The 19,007-nt window shown below is 42.5% G+C and overlaps 1 protein-coding gene across 12 annotated transcripts in view; it reads right to left on the reverse strand.

Moving 5' to 3' along the window:
- Positions 1 to 236: 236 nt before the first annotated feature.
- SUGP2 (SURP and G-patch domain containing 2) overlaps positions 237 to 19,007 on the reverse strand; it is a 51,773-nt gene continuing 33,002 nt past the window's right edge. For 2 of the 12 annotated variants that reach the window (XM_060694773.2, XM_060694765.2), the window contains 2 exons: positions 3,166 to 3,283; positions 237 to 522 (listed from right to left, as the gene is read on the reverse strand). In XM_060694773.2, coding sequence (XP_060550756.2) covers positions 3,201 to 3,283 — 83 coding nt within the window. In that variant the 3' untranslated portion in view covers positions 237 to 522; positions 3,166 to 3,200. Of the gene's footprint in view, positions 2,901 to 3,165; positions 3,284 to 15,298; positions 15,442 to 19,007 lie in introns of all 12 variants that reach the window. The other 10 variants (XM_087877702.1, XM_087877610.1, XM_060694777.2 and 7 more) reach the window with 8 other exon arrangements.

Here is a 19,007-nt window from a genome sequence, read left to right on the forward strand (position 1 = left end):
CAAATACTGTTTCAGTTTCCAAACAGTCTCACACACTGACAGGACGCTAGCCAGATGAATACCAATGGATGCTGGTAGGCAGAGGCAGAATTTTTTTTTCCTCTTATTTTGCTCCCCCAAAACTAAGGTGCATCTTATACTCCGGAGCGTCTTATACTCCAAAAAATACGGTATTTGCAGTAACTATCCCACATTTGTAGAATAAATCAAGACGCAAGAATTGAAACAAAGCTGGCTTTTTCTACTGATTTTTTTTATTGTAGACCTTGATAAAAGGATTACATGCCATTAAGATATTTGAAAAGAAATGTTAAGATCAATTGTTGGCTAACAATTTGCTATTCATTACCGGTCAATACTGATAAGTTTCACAAAGAAGAAAAGAAAAAAAATATCTGACCGAGGACTTCAAAAATGCAACATTCCAAACATAAATTGACACAGAAGAGAGACACCCCCGAGTGACGGGAGTGAAAAAGGTTCTTGGATGCTTCTGATCTTCGTATCAGAGAGCCTGGAAAACTAGAATAATAGAAAAGGTAGTGAACTGACACAGATCGAAACTGAAATTTTTTTTAACTGTTTTTATTTTTTTGCAAATGCATTCAAGTGTTTTGCTGGTAGATGTTGCCTGCTAAAAAGCAGGTTTGAAAACAGATAAACAAAAAAACAAAAAACAAAAAACAAAAAAGCGAAGCTTTGTAAGAAACCCAAATATCCAACATAGGATCGATTGAAAAGCAACACTTCAGAAGCACCAGTGCTGCTGCTGTATCGTTTTTGTCCCATATCAAATCTTCATACAAGGAAGACTGATTAGAATCGCAATAATCTGGGAGGGTTGGAGGTAAACGTTTTCCTCCTTGTCGCCAACCCAAGTAAGAGAGTTCATATTTTAAAATGTTCAAGCGTTCATTATATACTCGGGCAGCTCTGAAGCAAGCTGAAATCAGCAGGGTCACCCCCATCAAAACTGAGTTCAAAGAAACCATCATTTTCCCTGTCTGGAGATTTTATAAAGCCTTCAGTTGATGCCCTCCCAAGAAATGACAGTTCAGTTTTGGCCCACAAAGGGCATAGAAAAACTGGATTGAGAAAGTGCCCCCCCGCCCGAGTGTAAATTCATCTCAATGGTGGAAGTTGAGAGAGAAAATGCTTCTAAGCAACTTGAAAGAATAGGAAAGTTGACCATTAAACAAAACATAATTTTTTTTAAAAAATACGATGGTTTAGCCCAATAGAAGTTGCACATCTAGAGTATTTCAAGCTTACAGATCAAACTAGTTGTTTTGATAGCAGGCAAACATAGGCAATGATCTGCTATGTACAGGAAAGAGAAACCAACAGCCCTAAAAATAAGGAGCTAGAACAGAAAAAAGATATCAGGATGGTGTCTAGGCTTCAAGGCAGTGTCCATTTGATAGGGTTGGATCCCAAAAGCCTGAAGGATGGGAATTACTTAGAATTCTTCAAGAATTCAAATGCACTTGCAAATCTTTTGATTCAAGCAACAAAGCAGCTGGTTTGTATCAATGGCTTCTGAACATCTTAGAAAGTGATGAAACAGGTCATTAGTTGCTTGCTAGCATGATCTTCAAAGCTTTTATTCTGCGCCATGATTTTATTTGGCATTTCCTGGAGCTCTAAAGCTTGTCTCAAGAAAGCAGCTAGGAGAATACCAAACAAGGTACTGCAATATATGCTATCACAAGTTTTTTTAAAATGAAAACAGGTGTGGGGGAATCATGCATATTTCAAACCCCACCCCAAAATGGAATGTGGTGGGAAAAGAAACTTCCATGGCTCTGAGAATTGAAATACAAAAAAAACAAAAAAAAAAAAAAGTAATACCAACAAGATGAAGACATCTTCTGGAGACAATCATAGAAAAACTGAAAGACTGGACAAATTTGATGGCAAACATGCTACCTGGAACTCCAGGTGATATGAATTAAGAGGTATGATTAATCTGCAAGAATTCTAAATTCTAATCAGGATGCTGTGGATAATCAGTTTTTAAGCTGGATTTTACACAGAAGAGTCTTTATGGTACAAGATGTTATTTGATTAACGTAAGTCTTTGTCATATTTATGGCTGCTTTGGTAGACTCAAGGAAAAAAGATGTTACCTTGAAGAGGTCCAATCGCCACCTTCAACAAACTATAATCATATTTATTTAACAGGATATAAAATAGACAAGCAAATTCCAAACAGTTTTATCTCCTAACATACAAAGAGAGCTTCCTGAGAATACCCAGGTACCATCATGAAAGTTAAGAAAAAACAATCCAAGAATGTGAACAAAAGACATTCAGGCTGGCTTAAATACTACACATATTTGGGGAGGAGGGCTGAGACACAGATTGTTGGTAAAGGTCCCCAAAACGAAATTTATGCTTAGATAACGGTTTGGTCTGCCGTTGAATTTTTCATAAGCAACTTCCCGGACCCCAGAACTGATGAAAACAGCACAATTTGCCAAATTTAATTTTACTCCCAGAGGCAATGCATTACCAGGAGTTCATATTAAAAATGGTAAAATTGTTATGCTGACCTTGAGGGGAAAAAAATGGAGGGATTTCACCTATTCACACTAGGTTTAATCCAGTCTACTTTGTTCAAAATAAATAGAGTGGGCTTCTCCTACTAGGTCCCAATAGGAAGTATTGGCCCACAATTCTGACCATAAATTAGCCAGCGGGGACATTATCTATGCCAATTGAGGTTGCTAGGAATTACAGCTTCAAATGTTTGAAGGGGATTTGATTGGGGAGATCGTTCTAAATTGTTGCTTAGCCATAGGTGATTTTTGATGAAAAGGAGAACTGCTTCTGCTTCTGAAGACCAGGTATCTTCTCTTAGGATACTGGAGGTGTTTAATTTGACAACTTTTTGCATGCTGGGAGGGAACCGGGAAAGATCCAAAATTGAAAGCAATTTCTTGCAAGACTAAACAGCAATAAAGGCATCCTAGCCATCAGAATATAATATCAGTAATGTCACTCTGGATTTTCAATATGAACCAACAATGTGAAAAGTAGACAATCTCTGTGGATTATTATTATTATTATTATTATTATTATTATTATTATTATTATTATTATTATTATTGACTCTTGCAACAATTTCAAATGAAAACAGCTGGCTCCATTTTACACACCTACCTATTTATTGGCTCTTTTCATATAGTACATCTGGATCATTCTCTGACGGAACGTAGCAAAGGTATCTTCTTTGTTCTTCCCTGCAACACCCAGGCCCTCCCCTGCTGAGGTAGAGCCCCTATGGGAGGCAAAAAACAAAATTGAAGTAAATATGGAGACAGCTCAATTTCTTTACTGTCCGCTCCAATGACAAAGTGCAGGATGAATAAAGTGTGTGCGTGTGAGTGTGTGTGTGTGTGTGTGTGTGAGAAACCTAGCTGCCAAACTTTCAAAAAGATAATCAAGTTTGAAGTTGTTGATCTGTGAGTTATTGGGAGCCTAAAATCAGCTGCGGTGTCAAATCTCAGAGGCTTGCAAAAAGTACCCGATCACCTTCCCAAAGGAACTGAGCCTGCTAGAGTTATTTACAAGACCTGTTAGAAGGCATTAACTTTCACTAGTTAAGCAGTATCCCAGATTGCTAATCTGTAAGACTTTCGTTCCCAGAAAAATAATCTCCTGTCCTCCTCTTTCTCCCCAAGGAGCCGAGTGACGCGAATAAGATTCTCAAGGAAGGTTTAGCAAAGAAAGAAGCTAGAGAATCCTCCAGTAAACTTCGTGATCAAACAGGGATTAGAACTTGGCGGCTCTTCCCGAGGTCTAAAGCAACCACTTATCCGCTACCAAGCAAACAGAAGATATTCATGGTTACAAAAAACAGAAGGAGCTGCCACGAAGGCCAGGAAAAAGAAATGGCCTTCCCGGCTTCTTTCCATGGGCGTCACTCAGTGGAATTAAAGGTCTTCTACCATTGAAAATAATGAACCTCAAAGATGTAGATAACTCTTAACGATGATCAGCAATATGCTCTCTTCATTTTCCTTTTATTCTTCCGCCTTCTCCAAAATAAGCAGCAAATGCACTGTTAAGACTCTGGTGCAAAGCAATTTGCTGGATGCCTGTTTTTATGAACCAGTATATGAACCTCGGCAAAAGATTTTGAATGCGATGCTTTTTTTAGGTTTGCAACTTGGAAAAAAATGTTCTGAGTTACATGCAGAATATATAAACAAATGAGTAAAATTAATTTGGAATAGAAGCAATGAGAGTGATGCCTTTTTAAAAAAACAACAACAGTCCTGTATAAACTATGAAGAAGGAGAAGAGAAGACCAAAGTCAAATTGGTTGAGATATAAATGAGATATAAAGAGTAAGGGTTTTCTCAATACCCTTGAGATTAACTTTTCTCTTAGAACAATATTTCCAAATGTGTAGATCATGGTGAAATAAACAGCCAACTTGTAAAAGCAAGATTCAAGGCTTTTATATTAATTATTCTGATATGGGAAGGCCAGATCCTGAAGATGAAACTCAAATACTTTGGCCACCTAATGAGAAGGAAGGACTCACTGGAGAAGAGCCTAATGGTGGGAAAGACGGAGGGCAAAAGAAGAAGGGACGGCAGAGAACGAGGTGGCTGGATGGAGTCACTGAAGCAGTCGGTGTGAGCTTAAATGGACTCCATAGGATGGTAGAGGACAGGAAGGCCTGGAGGAACATTGTCCATGGGGTCACGATGGGTCGGACACGACTTTGCAACTAACAACGACAATAATCCTCATATGGAAAAATCATTTGGATCTGTTTTGGCTCTGTCATGAAATATTAATCAACCATGTATCTAATAAGGCACCATCCAACAGGGGGAGCCAATTATAATTGATGGGAAGGGGGCAGGAAGATATAGGAGTTGTATTCTTATTAAGAATTCCCAGTGGCATCTTCTGGGCCAAATGTAGAGATTTTATCAATCCAGAGATATTTTTAAATTATACGCTGCCCAGAGTTCCCCCTGTTCCAAAATATGATAAATAAATACAGGTAGTCCTCGACTTACAATCGTTCATTTAGTGACCATTTGAAGTTACAACGGCACTGAAAAAAGCGATTTATGACCATTGCAGCATCTCCATGGTCACGTGATTTACATTCAGATGCTTCAGATTCACCTTTATGACAGCGGAGTCATGTGATCCCCTTTTGCAACCTTCTGACAAGCAAAGTCAATGGGGAAGTAGATTCACTTAACAACCATGTTACTAATTTAAGAACTGCAGCGATTCACTTAACAAATGTGGTGAGAAAAAGTCGTAAAATGGGGCAAAACTCACTTAACAGATTTCTCATTTAGCAATTTTGGGCTCCATTGTGGTCGTATGTTGAAGACTACTTGTATTGGGTGTGAACAGGAACAGACTATTTGGGGGTCATTTTGTCTTTGCAATATTCAATTCGGCATTATTTTTTTTTTTGGTACTGCTATAAAGCTCTGGGATTCTGACCTGTGTCTTACGCATGGTTGGCGGTTACATAAAGGGATCAGTTCACATGGATGAATGGTCCATTAGGATTGAAGCAGTCTTGATATTTAAGGGACTCGCAGAGTAGGAGGACAAAATAGAAAAGCTCAGGTACATGATCTGACCTTCAGAAAGCTGAAACAATCCTAGCCCACTTATTGAGAAACAACTGTGCCAAATTTCATATGGGAAGAGGTAAGCACTGCACAAATCAAAGAGAGATTTCAGATAAACTAATTCTTATCATCACGAGCCTTTTGGATTGTGAGATAGAAGGTCTGCTGCCTATAGACTGTTCTTCCACTCAGTCCTATCTCCATCTTTGATGCAATCCAAGCAGATGGAAAACGAAGAATTGGAAGCTCCTACTGATTAGATTTCCTGAACGGCATCACTCTGTGATGGCATTCAACACTCCCTCAGTGTTGAGGGAACAAATAATTCCCTCAACACTGTCAAACTAGTTACTACGTCTGCATTACTATTAAATCTCATCGTTCCTATCACCCATCTCCTCCTATTTGACTGTATGACTGTAACCTTGTTGCTGGTATCCTTAAGATTTACATTGACTGTTTCCTAATATGATTTGACAGCTTATTTGTTCCCTATGACTATCATTAAGTGTTGTACCTTATGATTCTTGACGAATGTATCTTTTCTTTTATGTACACTGTGAGCATATGCACCAAAGACAATCACATTTGGCCAATAAAGAATTCAATTCAATTCAATTCTGCACTGGCTCCCGGTGGTCTTCCGGGTGCGCTTCAAGGTTTTGGTTACCACCTTTAGAGCGCTCCATGGCTTAGGACCTGGCTACTTACGGGACCGCCTACTACCACAAACAGCCTCCCACCGGCCGGTATGCTCTCATAGAGAGGGGCTCCTCCAGGTGCCGTCAGCCAAACAATGTCGAATGGCAGCCCCTAGTGGGAGGGCCTTCTCTGTGGGGGCACCTACTATCTGGAACGAGCTCCCCCCGGAGATACAGAGGATCCCGAATCTGCGCACTTTCCGCCGTGCTTTGAAGACACTCCTATTCCAGCAGGCCGGCATGGCCTAATTTTTTCCCCCTTCTTTTAAATTTTTAAACTCAAATTTTAATTCGTTTTAAATTATTGGGAGTTTTAAATTGTCTCGGGCAAAAATTATTTAATTGGGTTTTAATCATGTTTTAACTTTTGTATTTATGTGTTTTATTTTGTGCCTGTTCACCGCCCTGAGTCCTTCGGGAGTAGGGCGGTATACAAATTTAATAAAATGAAAATAAAATGAAAAATGAAATTCAATTCAATTCAATTCTCTCTGGTCAAGAGAGAGCAAGAATAAAAAATGGTTCGATCTGGTTTGAATAAAAAAAAAGCCAGAGCAGCATAGGAAGATATGGAATACTTCCAAATCATTTTGAGAAAGCTGCTCAGAAAGGATGCATTGAAGTAGGTCAGCATCTTAAGAAACAGAAAACATGCAGTTGATTCCTTGTGTTGAGCACTGCCATCCTGAGACCACGGCTGCAATGCAATTTTTCCTAGACACCCCTAGTGGCGAAGAACATGAAAACTGGCCTCATTTAACTAGTGGCTGAGGCTCCCTGCTCTAACTTATAATATAGAAATTAATAAAACATTGCCAATATTTGGGTGGTGGTGATTAATGCAATGTGGGATCAAAGGTGCTTTTTCAAGAGGCAACTGGACCTTCTGGTTTTTCTTTGAAGACGTTTCGCTTCTCATCCAAAGAAGTTTCTTCCGTTCTAAGTATCTCTCCTTCCATTTTCTCCTTCCACATCCTTCCATTCCCCACCATCCAGTCAGAGCTGAAGAAGCTTCTTGGATGAGAAGCGAAATGTCTTCAAAGAAAAACCAGAAAGTCTTCAAAAAAGCATCTTTGGGACAACGGTGACTTGGATAACTGAGAATCTCCATAAACATGGGATCAAAAGGCAGCTCAGATGAAAGCAAAAGGTATCCAGATTTAAAGCTATGGTGTTCTGTGCCTTGGGAATGATGGTAAATTGGAAAAGATTCAGCAGCGATTAGTCCTCCTGACTCTCTGTACTGGAAGATTACTAAAGTAGGAGACGAAAGAGAAAAATACAAAAGGGAAATGGGCAATTCTGCCATGGAACAAAACAATTCAGCTCCTCTGTCTAGTGCTCAATTATCGCATCATGGCATACAATAGCAATACTTTCTTTTACAGAGATTATTTAGAAGGCACTGAACCCACTTCAGCACAAAGAGAAAGACTGGTAGGGAAGTCAGACATGGTTCAGAAAGTTTTGTCAGTGATCTTGTTGCTGAGGGATCTTGGGGTTACTGTAATCTGAAGGACAGAGTTTGTAAACAACTAGTTTCTGACAACAACAGGAAGGAGATGAATTAAATCTAGCAACTTTGTGCATACAGGATAGATTACTGCAGTATGGCTGGCTGGGGAATTCTGGGAGTTGAAGTCCACAAGTCTTAAAGTTGCTAAGGTTGGAGACGGCCTACTCTACTGTACAGTTGTGGATGCCCAGTTGAACCTACTCAATTACCACATACCAATACAGGTACTGTATTTTTCAGAGTATAAGACGCACTGGACTATAAAATGTACCTAAATTTAGAAGAGGAAAACAACAACAAAATTTTTGGCCTACCTTTTTTCGGGCCTTTTTCAGTCTTTTTTTGGCCTGTTTCTGGAGCTTTTTTTTTTGGCTCATATTCGAGGCTTTTTTTGGCCCTTTTTGGGGGCTTTTTTCAGCCCATTTTTGAGGCATTTTGGGTCCATTTTAGGGGCTTTTTTGGCCTGTTTTTGAGGCCCATTTTTTCAGAAAAAACAGGCCAAAAACAGGCAGAAAAGCCACCAAAACAGGCCAAAAAAACACTAAAAAATGGGCCAAAAAAGGCCTGAAAAAGGCTGAAAAAAGGCCCGAAAACAAGGCATGTGGAGGCCCAAAAATGGTTGGTGGGTGGGCGGGGCTTCAGCAATATTCGGTCTATAAGAAGAACAGACATTTTTGCCCCCTTTTGGGAGGCAAAAAAGTGTGTCTTTTAGTCTGAAAAATACGGTAGTCCTCCACTTATAACAGTTCGTTTAGTGACAGTTCAAAGTTACAAGTTAAGACCGTATTTCACAGTTAAGACCGTTACAGTGATCAAAATTCAGACCCTGGGCAACTGACTCATATTTGTGACGGTTGCAGTGTACCGGGGTCATATGATCCCCTTTTGCAAACTTCTGACAAAGAAAGTCAATGAGGAAGCCTGATTCACTTAACAACCGTGTTCCTAATTTAACAACTGCAGCGATTCACTTAATAACTGTGGGAAGAAAGGTTGTAAAAGTCACTTGACAAATGTCTCTCTTAACAACAGCAATTGTGGACGTAAATCGAGGACTATCTGTACATCCTTAATTCATCCAGCCCAACAATGTCCTGACAGGCTGACAGTTTTTCTGGATGTCTTTTTAACAACTCTGATATTTTTTAAACTGGAATATAAAAATTCAGGCCTGTGTGTGGAAAGCAGAGGCAATCTATTAATGCCCTGATGAGCTTATGGTCACCTACTTCTCATGGAAAATCCCTATCTCAATCCTTAGCATTTCCAGAAATAAATTGTAAAGGCCCTGAGAAAGCAAGATTTACAGATGTTTAATCAGAAAGGTTGAGCGCCAAAGAATTGAGGCCTTTGAACTATGGTGCTAGAGAAGACTCCTGCGAGTCCCTTGAACTGCAAAGCGATCAAACCGGTCAGTCCTAGAAGAGATCAACCCTGATTGCTCTTTCAAAGGCCAGATCCTAAAGATGAAACTCAAATACTTTGGCCACCTAATGAGAAGGAAGGACTCACTGGAGAAGAGCCTAATGCTTGAGGGCAAAAGAAGAACGAGATGGCAGAGAACGAGGTGGTTGGATGGAGTCACTGAAGCAGTCGGTGAGTTTAAATGGAGTCCAGAGGATGGTAGAGGACAGAAAGGCCTGGAGGAACGTTGTCCATGGGGTCGTGATGGATCGGACATGACTTCACAACTAACAATCACTAGCTGTTGCTGGGTTCTAAATCCAGGCCAAGATTACACCAGAAATAATAGAAATTAAGAGTCCATCATCATCTGGAGAGATACAGGACCTCTCATCCTTCCAATAAACAACTAGTTAGATGAACCAATGCTCTAATGTGTTGTAAGGCAGTTATTTATATTTCAGTTACAAATTCTTGCTATAAAATTGGAAGTTACTGTGGGCTGACACCGAGACTTTGTATGTGGTGAGCAGAAGCTACAGTATACAGCTCGGGATTAAATTACTATTTTCAAAAGGATTGAAGGACGGAGGAGGAGTCAGATACTTCTTTCTCATTTATTCGGAAGACAGATTAAAAATGCTTTCAAGGTAATGGAAAGTTAAAGAAAAACCCAAGAACATATTAGCATCAGGTAAGGCAAGGGAAAAGATGGCAGGAATCGGATACATAATGAAGGAAGACTGGACAACTTCAAAGACACTCTTTTGAGAGTTGAGGAACTGCAATCCTTCATCAGGGGTGGAGTTCAAAATTTTTAGCAAGGGGTTCTCTGCCTGGTTGCTGGGTAAGCATGGCCATGGTGGAAGTGGCCTAGTCGGCCTCCTGCACCACAGCAGCAGGGGGGGCATTTTTGGCCTCCCCGGGCTCCAGAGGCTTTCCTCTAGCCTCCGGGAGGACGAAAACGGCCTCCCCAGGCTCCAGAGGCCCCCTGGAGGCCAGAAACTTTCCTGAACTTCCAGTAGGCCTGTTTTTCGCCCTCCCCAAGCCTCCACGCGCGCCCTGCACTTACCTGCATCCAAAACTGGCCCCGTGGGGACTCCTGGGAGGGGCAGGTGGGTGGGCGGGGCCAGCCAGGAGTGGGATTTGAGGGTTCTTCAAACTGCACAGAATCTTAGGTAGAGGTTCTCCCAAACCCCTGCGAACCCCCAGCAGCCCACCCCTGCTTCAGATACCAAATACAACATCCTTTACCATGGAGATACTGTACTTGAGCTAGAGTACAATAATATTCAACCCAAGGACATTAGATTGGCTTCAAGAGCATATGGGAGAGAAAAAATGGGGAATTACAGAAATGCTTCTTCACAAAAAGACCAGCACTGAGGCAATAAATGCCACTTTCACCTCAAGCACATTTCCAAAGGAAGTAAAACCTTGAGTTTAGCGCAAGTACATTATTACCACGACCTCTAGAGTTCATGCTGATGTAAGAAGAACCACATTGTTAAAATAGACCAGAAAGCCTATAATCTAATCTCCTATTCAAATAACGACTATTTGATGATGCAAATGGAACAAGAGTACAATAGGATCTTGGATTTCTGGGAAATGGTTCTCAGAAGACTGCGGCCTCTGATAGTTCCCAAGTCAAGCGTGTGCTATGGTTTTCTCAGTTTGTTTTAAAGAATCAGAGGCAGAGACCAATAACCCAGAAAAAGCTATCTTGCTACTTGCTAATCTCAACACACGTGCACATACAAAGGTAATGTGTGTTCATTCAGGGATGTGCACCTGTGTCTATATATAAAATATATAATTCAATAACTTATGTATGGTAACCAGAATGTTTGAAGATGGTTCCTGGGTTAGAGAGTTTAGCTTGGCCACTGTTTAGAGGGAAAACGCTAGGAAACGCTCAGGCACATAACTAAATGCTGTTGTTTAGTTATGTGCCTGAGGATTTTGCTTTGGAGTAGCGGACTGTTAGACCAAGAGGGAAAACTGGGAAGACCTACAAGGATGAAAGTGCTAAGTGGTGATGTTTGTACTGGAAAAATGTCTGGGGGGGAGGGGCAGGATGTTGCGAGTAAATGGACGGCTCAGATTGGTAGGAACAGACCAAGGCATGGCTGGCTGGGGAATTCTGGGAGTTGAAATACACGCATCCTAAAAGTTGCCAAGGTTGGGAAACCCAGCAATAGACAATGATGGAGATCTGTCAAAGAGCTGAAACAGGAGTTGCCGGAATCCTTGTTTGTGGTGTTTTTTTAGGCAGAGGGCTGCAAAAGATCAGTAACGAACACGATGGCCAGAGCATGTGGAAACAAGTGAGGCAACAGTCTATGAAGTTCAGGTCTGTGCTCATGAACTCATGGTCTCTGGCCAGATATGTGAAAGAAATGGCAACAGAACCAGAGATCTGAGAAGGGAGGGAAGGAGTGGCTTGCCCAGGCTAATGGCTGAGAAAATGATAAAAGCCATGCTGAACAATCTCTGGAGAATAGATCAAGGTCGCTAGAAGCCATGGTGGAGCTGAAGGGTCTGGAAGAATCAGAATCAGATTGCCAAGGATTTATGGATCTTGTTCATAAGGTAAGAAATATGTCTTCGAGCCCTCAGCAGTTAGCACTCATTAGCTTGGGAAGGGGCTTTGGGAGATGGTGGATGTGGTAGATAGATAAGAATAGGGATCCTGAATTTAGTTAGAAAGTGTGTGTGGGGGGTGTCTTCGGTGCTCTTTGAGCTGCTTTGTTTTCTTCCAGACATTTCATTACCCAACTAGGTAACATCATCAGTGACACAAAGGAGTGGGGGCTGACTTCCATTATATATACTAGCGGCTTGCCCTGTCAGTGTGGGAGGGAGTGGTCTTAGCGGTTCCTTATTAGGAAGTGGATTTCATATACTGTATACTAATTTATGTGTGAAAGGTGAGATTGACTGGTCAGCAGGTATAAACTGGAGTGTTTGATGTCCAGCTAGACCTGCAGGAATGCCCCGTGCATAGTGGCGGACGCTGGCAAGAGGTGCATATGGCAAGGATAGGTAGAAAATGGGTTCATATTCGCTCTCTGGGAGTGAGGTTGAAGCAGAGAAGGTACAGCAGTGGCACGGAGGAGGTTAATGCACAAGAAGGAGAACCTCCACACCAGCGCAGGTCCTTCTAGGCCAGCTGTCCCAGCCCTGGGTGGCTGAATAGTCACGTTCCTTGTCTCAATCATCAGGTCTGTGTGGAATAAGACTTGACACGGAGTTAGATGAACGGAGTTTGGAGTTACAAACCTGGCACATATGATTGAGATTTGGGTGGGCACCGTGAGGAGCCCTGTGGGACATCTATCCCTTTGGGTTTCAGTAGCGTAGCAGCCATGATGTACAGCTTGGGAAGGAAGAGTGGACATTACTATACGCAGAACCATTGGAGTTACTGGGAAAGGCTGCCCTGGAGGCAGGCTGTTGCAGATGCCGGTGCATAAAATTAAAAATATCAGCTGGGGCTACGGAGTCCCCATGGGCTTGTCTGACATACATAAGAGGGCACACACTGGATCAGTGACTTTGCTGATGTTGATTGACATCCTGGTCACTACTATTGCAGAGTACTGCATGCTCAGTGTGTGGCTACCTTTGAAGACAAAGTGCTGATTGTTATTTATAAAGCCCTATATCCGTGATGGCGAACACGCGAGCCGACGCCCAGGTCAGCTCCACCGCGCATGCCTGCACACCTCCCGCCAGCCAGCTGGTTTTCAGGTCTCTGCCGGGAGACGTGCACACATCTTCGGGAGAAGGGCAGTATATAAATCCGAATAAACCTTAAACATGCACAGGGGTGGGGCTGCAGCGCCCCCTGTGCACCCCATTTTTGGTTCTAGGAGGCTTCAGGGAGGCCTGCTAGCATCAAAAGGGTGTGTGTGTGGGTGGTGCGGCACCCCTCCTGTACCCTGTATTTGGGTCCAGGAGGCATCAGGGAGGCATGCCAGCACCAAAATGGGGATTGTGTGCGCATGTGTGGGGGGGGTTGCACGCACATACACGGGGCGGGGGGGAGCACGGGGGGAGTCACACGCGCATGCGCAGAGCCTGTGGGTGGGCATTGCATTATGGGTGTCGGCGTGCATCCACGCTTTCGGCACCCAAGGGGAAAAAGGTTCGTCATCACTGCCCTATATGATGCAACATGGGGATGTATCAGAAACTACCTCATCAAACCTGATTCTGCCCATCCAACTTCATCATCTAGAAGTCTGCCGAGGGTGCTACCTCAAGTGTGGTATGAGGCTACATGAATAAGAACCTGGATATCTAACAGGTCTAGCTTTTCTAGGTAAACTCTGTTCATTCAACAAGATCAAGCTGGAGGGCTTGCTGCAAAGTCTTGACGACACCCCCCCCCCCCGAGAGCAGGGATCCTGAAAGCACCTCTTCCCAGGATCTGATCCCCTCTGAAGGAGTCTACTCGAGGAGAGAAAAGTAGTAACTTCCCTGCTAGCATTTTGGAGGTCTACTTCAAAACTAGATCTTCCAGAGATCCTTTATGGGTGTGGACTGTCTTCTGAGGATACAGATAATAAATATAGCTCCAAGGTTTGGTGGAGATACATTGCAATGTTGGTTGGGATGCATTTACTTTTATTATTGTTGCATTTGTGGCCTTGTTTTTTTTTTAACTGAACCGTGGGACATTCATTACTCCGAGTCTTACAGATTGGCGCAATAGGCACACAAAAATAGGAATTGGCTGGTCTGATGGCAGATCTTTTCAGCAATAGCTTCCATACTGTGGAATGCACCACCACAAGACGTATTTGTCCTAAACCCTCATTCCAGAAGGCCATTAAGGACTTATTCCAATCTATCATTGGCCTTTAATAAAATTGGAGATGGCCACTGGTTTAGCGGAATAAGTGTTTTACCAGTAGCAGGATATGTTTTTTTATTTCCTCCTGTGCTTAAGGCGATGTGCAAATATTTAAAATAAAGAAATAAGTAAATAAATAATCTTATTCTACATTCAAAGAGTTGTGATTCAGGCAAAATAGCCTCTGGCCCAGTGATGGCGAACCTTTTGGACACTGAGTGCCCAAACTGCGCGCACGCCAAAACTGAAAGGTGAGCAAGTGCGTGCACAGACATGTACAAATGTGCGTGGACATGCGTGCATGCATGGGCATGCGTTCATGCGCAGCAGAGACCCATAGACCAGCTTGCCAGTGGGAGGCAGGGCATCCCAATACCAGCAGCATGGCAAGAGATAAGATCTTTTTCTTTCGTGGGCTTCTGTTTCGTTATTCGCAGGGAAACAAGCTCACGAAAGAGACGCCACAGAGATCTGATCTGGGGCGATGGTGCACATGCCAGGAGAAAGGGCTCTGCATGCTACCTCTGGCACGTGTGCCACAGGTTCGCCATCGCAGCTCTGGCCTATCCTTCTATGCACGCAAAACAAGCATTTTTGCCGTTTTTGTTTTAATGTGTTGGGTTTTATAGTTTAAATGTTGTTAGAGCTACCCAGAGTAGATCAGAGGATGGGAAATGATATAAATGTAGTAAGTAAGTAAATATTTTCTGAGCTGAAATAAATCAATCCCTTTGGAACATTCTAGATGTTACCCTGTATAGAACAACAGGGATGCAAAATAAATCTTTGTTTTCTCCTTTTTTGCATTAGGCTACAGTACACAAATAGAAGGGTGGTATTCCATGCTTGGTGCTATCCTATCACCAATCACAGAAAAATTGGATAAGGGGATGATATATTTTTTTTAAAAATTGTACAGGCAGATAGCAAAATATATATTCAGTTCCTTCCACTATTTGTGGGTGGAAATTTAATTAAGACAATCAAAATTCCCTTTATCCTGAGCTTGGGAGAGAAACTCCAAAGAAGCTTGGAATTTGTTGCATCTCGAGTTACAAAAGCTATTGAAGCAGCAACAAATGGAAAAGCTTAAAATTAATACTAGGGAATAAGTGGAAACTGGGCATTTGGAAAAGAGTCAAATCCAAATGCGTGAGTGCTTAAATGCTTCTCTTGCCCCCTTTATACATACACGTCGACAGGTTCCTGGATGCCTTTGCCATGTAACCCGAGGCCACGCCCTTCTTGCCAACCCATTTTTTGAAGTATTTGGAAGCCAATGTTCTTCTCATTTAGTCTCTTATTATAGAATTCCAAATCCTTTGTTTTCTGTTGCTGACAAATAAAAATAAGATTCAACAGAGGGGAACATAATAAGGAGATGTTAAACACAACCATAAGCAGAGATCCCCAATGTTTGGGGGAGGGGGGAAATTGGGACATTTTAAAATCATATGACAGATGGCGAGACAAGATGGCTGACATGATCTTTACATATTCATCAAATCGGCCACCAATGGTTGTAGTCCATCCTAAAACATAAACTTACCTCAGGATAAATCTGCAATGATGCTCTTTACATCCTTTCCCTTTAGCCTCCCTAGAAACTCACTGTACAGGTACTCCTCGACTTACGACCAGTCACTTAGCGACCATTCAAATTTACAACTGATCTCTCCAAGGCTACTTATCAAAGTTTTTGATGGCCCGTCCTGCATGGTCATGTGATCACATTTTTGGCACTCAGCAACAGGCCTGCATTTATAGCCACTTGCAACGACTTGCGGTCATGTTACCATGATTTACAATGTTTTTTTGCTGGAAACCAGTGTTTACTTTTGATGACCGGCAAAAAACAAACAAACCCCTATTGCAGACAATGGATTCATTTAACTGTAATGATTCACTTAGTGGCCACCGCAAAAAAGGTCTTAAAATCACATGGTGATCTGCTTAACGACCAGCATGACTTGCAACTGTAATTCCAGGCTCAATTACCGTCATAAATCGAGGATGACCTGTACACAAGTTCCAGATTTTCTCTCTATTTTGGGGGCAGGTGGGCATATTTAGAAACAAAGCTCCAAAATTCCAGCCATTCTTCATTTTTTAATCTTCTAAAAAAATAAATCTTAAGAACAATGTAGGGATGTACAAAATTCTGAAACTGACCATTCTGGAGAATAAGGAATGGACCAATATTCCACTTGATCAAGATGAACTTTGGTTTTAGGGTTCAGAGAATTTACTTTTGCAAAACTACTCAACCACTCCCAAAATCGAGGGAAATAAACATTCCATTTCCTGATCAATGAATTTTCTACATCTTTAGGAACAACTCTAGGATATGCTTGGAAATCATGATTATTCTACAAGTTAGTGCTTTGTGCTGTAACAGCTTCTTTTTGCTTAAATTTTCTTTAAAAAATAGATTTGGAGGGCCATGTCAGTGGTCAGAGGAGGCAATTAGAAATTGCTGCTTGGAACGAGAGGGTAAAGATGACCCTGGGTTGAAGTATATGCCTCTGCAAACTCTTTGCTTGTGGATTCCAGTGACACACACCTACACCCCAGGTTCTCCAAGGGATCTCCAAATGACAAAGAGGCAGAAGAGATGCCAAGAGCATCACTGAGGCAGACGAAAAGCAACTTTGACCAGCACAGGAAAGAGCCTGCCTTAAGGACTACCTTGTGTCAATAACATTGATGAAATGTTAACTAAAATTTCTCCACTTTTATTGTGTTTGCTGAATGCTAGCTGGTGGCCTTGTTCAGGGTGACGTAGTCCCTCTGAGGGCAAGGAAAGGCCGGGAGAGCATCTGGAGAGGTGCTGTGAGGAGTACTTTCAGCATCTGGCAGATAAAGTGGCTTGGATTCACTCCGAGTTGAATTCCGGCTATGTACGTCCTAGGGGGTCGAGTGAGACACAGGCTTATTTGGTTACCCACCATGAGTTAGAGACAGTCCTAAAGAAGTGGACAAGGTCCTTGGGGATGTCAATGCGATCACCCATCCTCGAGATCTACGCTACTCCGAGCCGATTAGGTCCTCCAGGGAGTGGTTGTGGGAGTGGTGCATCCTTGAGAGAGGCGTTGGTTCTGCCGATTCTAAAGAAGTGATCTGCCTTCCCCCTCAGGAGGTCATCACTGGATCCAAAAGAGCTGGGCAATTTTCATCCTGTCTCCAACCTTCCTTTTTAGGAGAGGCTGTTGAGAAAACCTGTAGCTCCAGAAGGAACGGTCAAGCCGGGCTACAGTATTGAGAAGATATTGGTTGCACATTGATGACAAGCTTGGGAGGCATCCATCCTGGCCCTCCTTCCTCTCTCAATGGCTTTCAACCCCTTTGACCGCAGTATTCTTCTGCACTACCTCAGGGACCTGGAAGTCAGACTCAGGGTGCTGCAGAGTTTTCTCCTTCTCTCTCCAGGTCCATTCCAAAGGACAGGGGTTAGCCAGGAAAGCCTTTGTACAATACCAGCTTATGCATCTGCAGTGCCTGTGCCTGGATCAGCCTTTCAGAACTTAAGCCACCGATTGGCTGAACTGTTGCAATACACGCCACATGTGGCTGCTTGAAGAAGCCTTTATGGCATGGGTCCAGGGAGTCATCTTGCCCCAGTGGGATTAACTCGCCACCCCTTGCTCCAGTGGGACGGACTTTCTGCAGACTCCATTGGTTAAGAAATTTCGGCTGGCGGGGTTGATGACAAGAGCCTTTTCTGTTGTGGCCCCCGCCTTGTGGAACGTTCTACTATCAGGGGCGAGATCTGCTCCCACCATGGCCTCTCGGAGAGGCCTTAAACCTGGTTTTGTTGGTTGGCTTGGGGGTCCCAATGAGGGCACTCCTTGCTGGAGATGGTGGATGGATAAGATGATGACCTCACCCCTGTGCAATTCATCTCCTTGGTCAGCTCTTATGTAACTTAAGCCAACTTAGTGGTGAGGTAGGCGTCATATAAATTTAATAAACAAGTAAGACTATTCAGAAACTGTCATTTGTCTAGAATGCAGAGGTACAGGTAGTTATTGGTACGCTATAGTAGTAGGCTCACGTAACATGACTTCATAAGCTGCATTAGCTTTCTATAAGCTTCTGGAAAAAATTCAGTATTTTTATTTACAAAGGTCTACTTAGCATAGGTAGTCCTCGACTTACGATCACAAATGGGGCTCAAGAATTTCTGTTGTTAAGCAAAGCAATTGTTAAATTGAGTTGTGTCTGATTTTACGACCTTTTTTTACTATGGTTGTTAAGCGAGTCACCGTAGTTGTTGAGGTGAATCGCATGGTCATTAAACAGATCCAGCTTCCCCCATTGACTTTGCTTGTTAGAAGCAGTCTGGGAAGGTTGCAAGTGGTGATCACACGATTCCAGGGAATGTTGCAATCGTCGTAAATATAGGCCAGTTGCCAAGCAGCCAAATTTCAATCACACGCCCAAGGGGATGCTGCAGCAGTCATTAAGCATGAGGACCAGTTGCAAGTAACTTTTTTTCATTGCTATTGTAACTTCGAATGGTCACTAAATGAATAGCTGTAAATTGAAGACTGGATTATCTCTGGTCCCTTCCCCGAAACAATGTTGTCTGATGGAATTTCAGAGGGATGCCTTCTCTGCTGCCGTGTCTCTATTGAGCTTCTCCTTGAAGTTTGGCTGGTCTTAACCTGGTTAATTGTTAGAAAGTTTCAAAAACTTGGCTTTCTCCCAGATGTGAGGGTTAGGAAGTGAAGAAAATGTCTGATGGCCCTCAACTATATGCTATGTTATTATTTTTTTTTGCTTTGCTCCTGCTGATACTGTTTACTTTTAATTGTAATGTGTTGTGGCCCGTCAGTGGCCTGTGCAGTTAGTAGCTGATTCTGACAGCGAAGAGGCTGGTGTGGTGCTGCGCCAGCAGC

The sequence above is a fragment of the Pantherophis guttatus genome, chromosome 1, assembly GCF_059756535.1.
Source record: "Pantherophis guttatus breed Tessera chromosome 1, ASM5975653v1, whole genome shotgun sequence".
NCBI lineage: Eukaryota > Metazoa > Chordata > Lepidosauria > Squamata > Colubridae > Pantherophis > Pantherophis guttatus.